General features: G+C 37.7%; 2 protein-coding genes across 2 annotated transcripts; one reads left to right on the top strand and one right to left on the bottom strand.

The window, feature by feature from the left end:
• Positions 1–179: 179 nt before the first annotated feature.
• On the bottom strand, positions 180–2,262 carry LOC140774710 (11-beta-hydroxysteroid dehydrogenase B). Its single transcript, XM_073117798.1, has 6 exons — positions 2,080–2,262; positions 1,358–1,550; positions 1,152–1,237; positions 906–1,037; positions 669–833; positions 180–567 (listed from the first exon to the last, which is right to left on the bottom strand). Exons 1-6 carry the CDS (start codon positions 2,260–2,262, stop codon positions 277–279), a joined length of 1,050 nt encoding a protein of 349 aa, XP_072973899.1. The 3' UTR covers positions 180–276.
• A 2,567-nt stretch (positions 2,263–4,829) lies between these two features.
• On the top strand, positions 4,830–11,599 carry LOC140774762 (probable serine/threonine-protein kinase At1g54610). The gene is made up of 8 exons (XM_073117866.1): positions 4,830–5,839; positions 7,205–7,489; positions 7,588–7,905; positions 8,379–8,606; positions 9,283–9,383; positions 9,518–9,599; positions 10,052–10,510; positions 11,061–11,599. The coding sequence occupies exons 1-8, from the start codon at positions 5,321–5,323 to the stop codon at positions 11,265–11,267; spliced, it is 2,199 nt and encodes a 732-aa protein (XP_072973967.1). The 5' UTR covers positions 4,830–5,320; the 3' UTR covers positions 11,268–11,599.
• The last annotated feature ends 245 nt before the right edge of the window (positions 11,600–11,844 follow it).

Genomic DNA, 11,844 nt, shown 5'->3' with positions numbered 1-11,844 from the left:
GGCGCTACTATAATACCCATGACTATAACGGCGCGGACTTCTCATCAGACTAACCACAAAAGAGTAGGCAATTATTCTCACCTCAGTCTATCAACTACTTATTGCCTAATAAAAGATGGCTCATGTCATATGCCTTATTTGACAGCAGTATCTACACACGAGAATTAAAGTTTCTGGACTTCTCACAAACAACGACATCAACAACCAGAAGAAGAAAACTACTCATCATCGAAGAGCACCACCACATTAATACTAGCATACATCACACAGCTCTCTCTACTCTGCCCTTTGTTGCTGGGGAGACAGTGGCGCGAAAGCGAGAGGCGCCACTCGAACCGGCGAAGCCTCGAGGAGGAGCGGCCGCCCCGTGCCGATCTGCGACGGCTTCCTGGCGCCTTGCGTCGACAGGAGCAACCGGAAAGTCCAGCCGAGCACATCGGGAGCCAGCACGCGGTAGAGCAGGAATATGTCATACCAACTCGGGTGCTTCACATATGCATCGCCGCGGCAAGCGCCGGCGACCATCATCTTCGCAAACTCCTCGACGTGTCCTCCGGTAAGAGGCACCTATGTAGACATGTAACACCGGGTAAGGTACGTTCATGTACAAGCTCGAGCAGCGCAAACAGAGACGTATACTCTAATGATCAGTGATAGTGAGTGAGTACCTCTCTCTCTTCCTTCCATTGCATCTCTGCTCCTTCTTCCAGCATGATCCTGCCGCTGCTCATCTCGCTGCCGATCCACCCGTGGGTCGCAATCGTGATCCCGACATCGTCCTTCACCTCGAATCTCAGCGTCTCGTAGAAATTTATCAGAGCGGCCTTGGCAGCCTAATAAATCGAAGAAACTAAGTATTGATAAATGTTATACTTTGTTCAGAGACATCTCTTACTACTACTTACCGCATATAAGCTCATCCGCGGCATCGGCAGCCAGCTCTCGACGGATGCATTCACGAGGACTCGACCGCGGTTCTGCCGCAGATAAGGGAGGGCGACGTACGTCGGATAAACATTTCCCCAGAAATTTATATCCTGATATGTACAATGATTCCGAATCTAGTGACTAAGTTGTAACAAAATTAAAATTTGATCTATATATTGAAACAAGAGCAACCATGCAAAGTAAGGAATGTAATTTTTACGTACCATCATATGGGGAAAAACTGAAGTGTCTGCAGCCTCCTCAAAGTAGAAGGTATGCCCAAGGCTAGCAGTGTTGACAAGATGATTCACTACATATCAAAAGTGGGAAATGTGAGCAAAATGCAAGTATGCTATAAATAAGAATAGATTAATAATTTTAAGTAACAAGCTACATTCAACTCATGTTAGAAGAAGAGAGAGTGGCATACAATAGCCAAAATAACTTATGGTATCACCAATGAATCTTCTGCAATCCTCCTCCTTGACGACGTCTGCGGCGATCACAAGGACTTGTTTCGCGCCCAATAGCCGCGCATTTTCCCTAATTCCAAACAGTCTCTGCTCCCTTCTCGCCACCAACACTAGATTTGCCTTCCTTCTAGCATACTCATATGCTATTTGCTGCACAGCATTTTTGCATCATAATCTCAAGATCATGCCAATCCAAATCCAATGATAGTTACATGAAAATGTTGGCATCCATATAGAATATGATCAAAATTTAACAGAGAGAGCAATAAAGATCTTCATCTATGTCTACTAGAAGTAGATAGTGTAGCCTGATCAGCACTTTATCTTAAAAATGGTTTCCATGGCTATAGTAGTACTTCAATTAACAAATTATAAACATGCTCTGTTTTTCTTAAAGCAGAATTATTAAAGGAAAACACCATGAGAATCAACTCAAGATAAAATACAAACTATGGTTCACAATGTACTGAGAATAAAATCCCTTCCTGCTATCATGACAATTTAATCACTCTACAACAACAGAAAGAGGTATTTTTTTCAAAGAACAACTTATTTTCCAATTATCCTCGTCCCCTCTGATTGCAAACTTCACAATTACTTTTAGGAAAAAAAAAATGACAAAAGATATACATGGATAGTCTTCTAAGCCTCAATAATGGAGTCGTCTAAACTAATTTACCTCGCCGATCGCCGATGAAGCTCCGGTGATCACCACTACCTTGTTCTCCATGTCCTCACTGTACAAGCTGTTGAATAGCCACTCCAATGCATGGAGGAAGGTGAGGGTTGGCCATGCAAAGGACATCATCACCATGCTTGCCGGTGGCACAACAAAGTTAAGTATGGAGTTCAAGAAATCCATGATCACCACCACCACCACTACCACTACCACTACCACTCCCACCACCCCCACAAAGTAGAAATCAAGAGAGGAAGCAACAAGAAATAGGAGTTGGTCTCTGTTTGAGTGTTCTTAATTAATGGGAAAGAAGATAAGAACAAGGAGAGCTGGAGAGAGAGAGAGAGAGAGAGAGAAAAGAGGAGTAAGGATGCATGTGAGCCATGCACACGTCGTGCCTGGAGGATGAGAAGGCGACGGGTGGAAGCTTGTTTTGGAGCTTCTTTGCGTTCAATTACTTCGATCTCTCTCTCTCTCTCTCTCTTTTCCCTCTGTCTGCAGAGTTGGTTATTTTATAACAATTTTAAAAGTTAAAACAATATAAAATTTGAAATAAATACTCCTACTCTTATAAGAGTTTGAGAGGATCAGATTGAAACTTGGAGGGGACCAAATCGTTCAAGTCAATGCTAGCAGATCATTAGATCTACGTCAATGTATCAATAAGTGTTTGATCATTTGAATTATATTCACTCAAATCGGGCACAAAAAAAATACAAGGAGTCTTAGAATTTAAGATCGTGGGATATACATGATCGCTACATTGACGTTTATATATTAATATGGTTAGACTAAGATACATAACTTAATCTTAGGGGGTGGCAAACGGGTTGAATTAGTTGGGTTCTTGAAGGCCCGGTGTTAGTGAGTAACACAGTTATTTAAATTTATATAAATTATGTGGGTTACAAATAGATTTATTCAGATTATAAGCGAATTATCAAATCATAATTCGATTATTATGTTATAAACGAGTTATGATATCATAAATAGATTAAAAATATATATATAATATAGCTTGATTATTAATTAAATTAAAATTAACTCTATTTATAAACTAAGTTATTATGTCGAATCTAGTCAATGTTCATCACCCTAGTTAATTTGCACCAGATCCGTGTGTGTTGCATTCAAAATTTTGTCGGAAAGATTGAATTCAGGTGTGCTCATACAAAAGCTCTCTCATTGTTAGTCTCTCATTACTAAGTGTTTAAAGAGCTAATAAGTCATTATTGGATATTAACTACCGAGAGAGAGAGAGCAAAATAATAATAATAAGATGGATTTGAATTTGAAAGTAAAGTAAATAAATTAGACCACAAATTATGCGAATCTAATCATATTAAAATAAAATTTAAATTAGATTTAACTGTACAGTAGTTTGAATTAAATTTAGAAGCATGTCAAGGAAAGAGGCAGGAGAGAGATTAAGAGCGAGAGAGAGAGAGAGAGGAGAACGATAGCATTCAAATATTAGAATTTCAACTGGTAGGAGAGATGAATGTTATGAATCTCAATTTCACCACCGGTTCTATTTTTCTTTAGATATTCATGTACAAGCAACAAGATTTATACGATTGCTACTGGTCAACGCCATTAAATACAAGTCATTTTTCTTCTAGACGAAGCAACTTCGGAGAAATCATCTTCCCCATTCATGTTTGTTTGATCCTTTGAAACAAAAGAAGAAGACAATAATCCAGTTTTTAAACACCTCAGCAAGCATCTGTAATCCCTTGGAAATTTCCTTATCTTCTTCATGAAGGGTTGACGAAAACCACACTGTCAGAATCAGGTATAAGAATCAGGTAATAGAATGGAGGTCTCTTGCAAATTAATTATAAGCTGGAATTTATCCAAATTGTGACTTAGATAGATGGAAAGAAGTTTTCTTAGCACTGCTTGGAAAAGTTATCCTAATTTTTGGCTAACTCTCAAATCAGAACTCTAAAGCTACTACCAGCTTTAATAGTCTTACATCAATTTACTTTATATCAAATTAAATAATATTTAATTATTTAAATTATTTAAGAGTTTGAATGTTAGATATGGATTGAAAAAGAGAGTCAACTCTTTTTGAATGCAATGACCGTCTAGTTTAGACTACGAATCATTTGCGTCATCGAACTAAATGACCGTTTAGATATTGCACCAAGTCATTGCGCTATCAACCACCAATCGATTAAGAGTTGGATGATAATAATATTTAATATGGATAATGACCATATTTTTATTCTTTAAATATTACTTTTTTAAGAATATCTTAATTATATTGAAAATAATATAATGTCTATAAATAATTTAATTTTTTTTTCTAAACTATCGATTAATAGAATTATATCAATATAATTTAATTTTGTAGATTGTTTGTGAGATTAGGCGTTATACAATATAATTAAGCAAAATTTGAGCCTAACTCTAAATTCGAATTCGAATTCGAATATTTTTGTTATTTATAAGAAGTATTAATTACTCATTTATTGCGTGCTTTGTTTTTTGTTTTAAAATCATATCTGACCGAAATCCGTGTGCTTTGGCGGTGACTAGAATAATTCCATAAACAAAAAAAAAAAGAAAAAGAAAAAGAAAAGAAAAGAAATAATAATAAAAATTATAAAAAGAAAAGGTAGCATTTACTCATAAAAAGTATCTTTTACCCAAATCTAAATCTTTAATTTTATATTTTGTTGATATTTTTTGTACCTTTTATGGGTTTTCTTTTTTTTTTTGAAGCTCTACGGCGTTTTTCCAAATCGATATTTTGGTGTCCATAAAATAGGAAGAGCGAGGAAGGGAGGCGAATATAGGGAGGAGTAAAGAGTTTTGTCAAAAGTCGATCTTGAATTTTCGAGATTCACGCGGCAAGATGGGATTTTTATCGGATTCCAGTGTCCTTAACCATATTTCTTTATCTGGGTCGCGGCGATTTTGGTAAGCTCCGGTCGCGGAATCGGATCGGACACGGAGAATAGTACGCGGCGGAGTCTGTTGTGGCGTTGATCGAGTTCTTGAGAGATTTGAGAGAGTTTGGGGGAGTTGGGTTTCTGGAATCTGGAGTGAAGAGTTGCGGTGCTTCTCTCCGTTGGATCTAGGGTACCTAGGGTGCCCAGAAAGGATCTTTCGATGGTTTTGGGTTCAATTTGGTGAGAAAGGGGTCAATTTGGTGTTACTTGATGCATCTGGAATCAAATCGGTACCTTGTGCAGATTGGTGGGGAAGAGGGCGGTAGTTGTTTGTGCTTATGGGCTGCGTTAGCTCCAAAGCAACCAGTGGAGATGAGCACGGCCAGATCAAGCCAAGCAGAGGCTCAAGCAATTCGCTCCGGCGATTGGTGAGTTCGTCGAAGAGGAGGGAGGAGGAGGAGGAGGTTGTTGTAGTAGATTCTGGAGCAAGGATTATAAGTGATGGGAGCACAGCAAGGCTTATTCCTAAGCTGGAGGAGAATGTGGCTAATACGCCACCTCTGCTCTCGCAGGACGACGGAGAAAAGGAAGTGGTTGTTGTTGTTGATAGAAATAGGAGGAAAAGTGCTGGACACCAGAGACGGGCTACCATGGATGATGGGGCTAATGGGGCAGACCCCAATTCAAGAATTGTTGTTAGAAACGAGGAGGCCAATATAAGAATCTCTGACGTGCCCAATGGGATTGAAGGTGAGCATGTGGCAGCAGGTTGGCCTCGCTGGCTCACAGAAGTAGCCGGAGAGGCCGTGAGAGGTTGGCTGCCTAGGAAAGCAGAATCATTTGAGAAGATAGACAAGGTCAGTTTACTGCTCATTGCTGTCCTCAACATTTAAATTAAGGAAAAGGAAGCAAGCCTTCTTTAGTTTGCTATTGTGATTCTGATATTCTTCAGTTTTTTGTTTCATTGGTACTACTTAATTGCAGGAATGTCATATATAAGTGTTCAATATCCTTTTGTTCTTTTATGTCCTTCTATAATAAATATGAAGGTGTAGAATGAAGAAGAAGAATGAAAATCTTAGCTCAAGTTGGCTTTAGTTGCAATCTTTATGAACTCATGACAGCACCTTTCTGCATAGTATTGTATATGATTGAAATGTGAAAATAGAAGGAGTTTGATCTTACATCTTGTACTTATCAAATGCTTATCCACATGTTCTACAACTTTTCTCCTTTATGATTAGATAAGCATCTTTGACTATTGTCCTTTAATCAACAATTAACATTGATCATCTTCGAATCGACATTATGCTTTGCATCTAATAATAGGTAATGGAATATTAGATGGGATGGTCAGACTGATGGGTAGATGCCTAGACAGGCAGCTGATCTGAATGATAGAGATCAATAGAAATTATTGATATGGTTTTTAACCTGGTTGAGCCAATTGAAAGATTGTGAGGGCTTCAAATGGTTCGCGATAACTGATAACATTTTTCTTTGCCAAACCAAATAGTAGTAAGATGTTATAAATTTATGATCATCCTTGAAGTATTGGCAGGCATAAAGTGTCTATATTTATTGCATAGCTAAACATTGATTTCAGATTCACAGCCAAATTCAGCGTGAGCATCCAGAAATGTTTTGTCTTTGTACTCTTTTTGTGTAGTGCTGACAATGAAAAAGATTCATTCTTCTGATGGAACAGACTTCTCAATCTTGAGGTCATGATCTTGAGATTACTGAGTACTGAAATTAGATCTTCCCACCTGCTCTCTATATGTTCCTATGCTGTAATTCTATGTTGTAGTGCTCTCTTAGATCTGTGGATACTTGTCACAGAATTGGTTTCTGGATCAGAACACCTTGTTAAAACTTAAGATAATAAGGTCTGTTGACACTCACATATAAGGTGACTAAATGGTGAACTAAATCAAAATCAAATAAAGTATGCAAAAGGTTTATTAGTTGCATATTCTTATTGGTTACTTGTTTCCTTGATATTTTTAAAACTTTCTTAGTTAAAGCTTTTATGATGAAGTGATTAACCTTACGTTAGGAAATTGTTATCTTTTCATGTCATGCTTTTTCCATGTTTCTAGGTGACATTATATTCAGTTTGAATGTTCTTGGATGTACTTTTTCCCTTAATGCTGTCTTGTCAAGTATCTTATTAAGAGTATAAACAATTTTTTGTTCAACCTTTCTTTTCATATATTCAGATTGGACAAGGAACTTATAGCAATGTGTACAAAGCCCGTGATCTTGAAACTGGAAAAATAGTTGCACTTAAGAAAGTACGATTTGCCAATGTGGATCCTGAGAGTGTCCGGTTCATGGCAAGGGAAATTCATATTCTACGCAGACTTGATCACCCAAATATTGTGAAGCTTGAAGGTCTAGTTACATCGCGTGTGTCAAGCAGCTTGTGTCTTGTATTTGAGTACATGGAACATGATCTTGCAGGCCTTGCAGCTACACCCGGTATCAAGTTCACTGAGCCCCAGGTGTTTCCTGCAGAAAATCAGACTTTCTTCCCGTTTCATAAATTTATTTTATTGGGTTCTCTTCATTTTGCCTATCCTCATTCTGGAGCACATTTCAGGTTAAATGTTATATGCAACAGTTACTTTGTGGGCTTGAGCACTGCCATAATCGTGGAGTTCTGCATCGAGATATTAAGGGGGCAAATCTTCTGATTGATAATAATGGCATCCTTAAAATAGCAGATTTTGGTCTTGCTACATTTTTTAACCCCAATCAGAAGCAGCAATTAACAAGTCGAGTTGTAACGCTGTGGTATCGCCCTCCTGAACTTTTGCTCGGAGCAACTGACTACAGTGCTTCTGTTGACCTGTGGAGTACTGGCTGCATCCTTGCAGAATTGCTTGCTGGGAGACCCATCATGCCAGGAAGAACAGAGGTATACTGCTTACTGAATAATATACTATCATACATGAAGATTTTGAAGAAGATTTGCAGGAAAACTAATATTCCAGGCCATCATCAACACCCATTAAATTTCTCACTCTTAGATTCTTTAAGTACTCTCTTAACATAGGTGCAATCAGCCGGAAGAAATCATTGTATAATCGACAAGTAAGAAGTGCTCTTGTGGCTCTTGCACCATTTGCTTTAAGTTGACTACATCTTTCCTCTCCAAGCTCTCTGTTGGCTTGAGCCTTGTGTACAGAGGTTGCAAAATCTTGTGCATGCATGAGTTTTTTGTTTTCAGTTTTTGCGTATGCTGAAGATATAGCTTCTGTATATCTTCTCATTATTTTCCTTGGAGTGCATATTTCAGTCGTCCAGTCGTCCTCACTAACCTATCTTTAAGTTTGTTTTCTGGGTGCTGCTAGTACTTGATAATTACCTCTGCTGATGATATCCTTCTAGGTGGAACAATTGCACAAAATATTCAAACTTTGTGGTTCTCCATCAGAGGAGTTTTGGACAAATTTAAAGTTGTCATGTGCAACCATTTTTAAACCGCAACATCCATATCAACGCTGTGTTGGTGAGGCATTTAAGGATTTCCCTCCTTCAGCTTTAGCTCTTTTGGATTGCCTTCTTGCTGTAGAACCAGTGGCTAGGGGAACTGCTGCTTCTGCACTTCAGAGTGAGGTACATATCTGGCCACTTTAGTTTGAAAATTTTCTATCTTATGATCAATATATTCTCTGGTTGATTTTATTTAAATGCGTTTCACATTTTTATGCACTACTATGTGCTTAACATCTTACAAATTTACAGTAGGTTTGCATTATGTGGAATGTTTCATTAGATTTCACCTATTCCGAAAGAATACAAATCAGACATGTTTAAATTAGGCACTATGCTTTCTGCAATTATTGAATATAATGAGCTCGTTGATGCTTGATATTCACGAAGTGTTCTTCTCTCTTGAATTTTTTGTTTCTTCATATCAAGTTTCTAACTACTTGTTCTTCATGAAATGTTTCCAAGACTCTGACCCAAAGGGGTTGAGTAGATGCAGGAATCTTTGTGAAGTGCAGTGGAGTACTTATATATTAAATACAAGAATTACAGCCTTCTATCGAGTAGATGCTTGGGCATGCTATGCTAGAATTACAGGAATTTCTACCTATTCTTTTTTCATGGTTAATACTTAATACCATATCCACTTTCTAGTTTCTGCTGCATTTATTATATAAGATCTTACTCGCATTTTTTTGCTTACTTTTAATTTGGTTTGAACATCAGGAACTCATTTTTTATGTGGTGCATCATATTCCCCAATTTACAGATTTATACTTCTAATTCTATTTAATCCCTTCAGTTTTTCACTACGAAGCCTTTTGCTTGTGATCCATCAAGCCTGCCCAAGTATCCACCCAGCAAGGAGTATAATGCTAAGCTGCGAGATGAGGAAGCTAGGAGGTACTTTATTCTGTTGAAATAAGCATGCTTAACAGAAATTTCTCAGAAATAAATAGGCATTAAAAATGATAATAGTTGCTTATTGGTTCATGCTAAGGTTGCTGGTTCTTATCTCTAGTATTACTTATACACAGACAAAGAGCAGCTGCTGTTAAAGGCCAGGAATCTGAGTCTGGGAGGAGGAAACCACTTCCTGTGTCAGATGCTGAATTGCAGGTATGTCATAAACATCTTTTTTGGTCAAAATCAAGACAATCATAGAAAGGGGAAAATACTACTGATAGTAGTGGCCACCAACACTCTTGTTGGGAGCCATGAAATACAGTATTACCTTCATGATTAAAGCAGTGATAAAAAGAATAACCTACAACTTTACCTAATATTAAGCTAAATCAGATATCCATAATCACAACTATTAATTAAACACATTTTCGTAGGTGCAATTATACTTTTTCTGCTTACTCATCAGTGAAACATTTCTTTTTAGAATAGAAAGACATGTAAATTCTGAGTTACATCTTCGTAAACTGTTGGTATCAGTTAGTTTGACCCATAATATAGCAGCCTAGAGATATACCTCTGATCGTGGATTAGTAGGATTTTTTTTTTAAGCCACTTCAATGTTGATATAGTGTAGCTGTAAATTTTGTGTTCAATGGCTGGTGCAGAAACGACTAGTACATGAAAACCCCAAAAGCAGAAGTTACAAGTATATTCCACAGGAGGATGGCGGATCAGGTTTCCCAGTTGATCCTCTGGGAAAAACGGCAGAGAATGGTTTTCCTCATCGTGTTCCTCTTGTGTACCCTGGACGTTCGTCCACTTCCTTTGGACGACCAAATGGTCCAGAACAGAAGACATACAGATCATACATGCCTCAGGGTGGTGTTGCTGGTTTGTCTAACTTCTCAGGTCCTCTGGGAGCAAGAAGCAATGCTGAGAGGTTTGACAATCTCAGAGTTAATTCTAAGCATCCATACTTGCCAGAGGATCGATCGGGCTCATCATACAATCAAGCCGGTGTTGCTGATACCTCAGACAAGCAGGAATGGACCCATCACTTGCTGGATAGACCTTCCTCTTCTCATAAGAAGGATGATGGAGTTGGAAGAAAGGAACCTATTGTGGTAATCTTGATTTACTTTTCCTGAAGTAAATTGGATCATTATCTAAATTATGATTAAAGAGTAGTGACTTGTATTGACTCTTTAATAAAACCATGTAAAAGTTTTGTTTGGAAATTGCTGCCTATTATGAATCAAAAGAAGTCTTAGGCTGCATCTGGAAGCTCTCACCATAGATAACAGAATGGTGATGAGGTAAAGAAAAATCATAGGTGGAAAATCATAGACACAATAAGTATATTACAATAAAATTCTGTTCCATGTCCTTAGATTTCTGATAGTTTTTCCAATTCAAATTTTACTACGATTATTTTATTTTACAACACTCAAACCATTAACTTGATTCTATCTCTACGACCATAAGTATCTTATTTAGAATGTGCATGATTAATGTAGAACATATAACCAGGTATCCACATTACTGACCCAAATGCCTACTTATCTTTACAGCAAGTAATTTATACCTTTTGTGTTTTATTTATACTTTGTCTTTTAGTGGGAAAATTCTTACTCTTACTTTCTTCCATGCTAATATTTTTGAATGTATGGACAGGCGAATGGCACAAAGAAGAACAGAATCCACTATTCTGGACCATTGATTCCTCCAGGAGGGAACATGGATGACATGCTCAAAGAGCATGAACGCCAAATCCAACATGCAGTACGGAGAGCACGCTTTGACAAAGCGAAGGCGAAGCATTATGGTGAGCGATCAGAAGCCCTACTGTATGCTAGCAGGAATGGCAGATCAGATCGTTAAGAAGGTTGATTCAACCCTATTTTTTCTTCTTACTGTGATGATGTTGGGAGATATTGACAGTGAATTGAATCAAGCTGCAGTCTTTGCTAAGCAGAGCTTCTGTACAGCAAAAATGGCATTATTAGCAAACAACTGGGAGTTTATATGTGTCGCCAATTCTTTTTAGAATCTTAAATATCTTTGTAGAAAGTCAAGGCTCCATATTAGTACAGACACTAATACTTTCTTTAGATCGGTATTCTCTAGGCTAAAATCGAGTTAAACACCAATTGTAAATTTCGTGGATCTCTGTTGGGTACTTGGGAAGCTGCTGAAAGATTTATTGCTGTTGAGTTGGCCTCAGTTAGAACTTGAAAGCACTGTCTAGGGCAAAATGATCTCTTTAAGCTCTGGAAAGAATTCATTTAGTCAAAATTTCTTCTATCCCTGTTTTATTTTGATGGCTATAAGCTTATAATAATTTCGTTTAGGTTCCCCTTAGCTTTTCTTTGCTCAAATTTTTGACTGCTTGTTTGTACTGATTCAGGAATGAATTAGTGCAACAATCTAAATTCTCAACACAGAAGGCATCATTTCT

The sequence above is a fragment of the Typha angustifolia genome, chromosome 13 (genome assembly GCF_048772165.1).
Source record: "Typha angustifolia cultivar Huaian chromosome 13, ASM4877216v1, whole genome shotgun sequence".
Classification (NCBI taxonomy): Eukaryota; Viridiplantae; Streptophyta; class Magnoliopsida; order Poales; family Typhaceae; genus Typha; species Typha angustifolia.
This window is presented reverse-complemented; position numbering and strand designations above follow the sequence as displayed.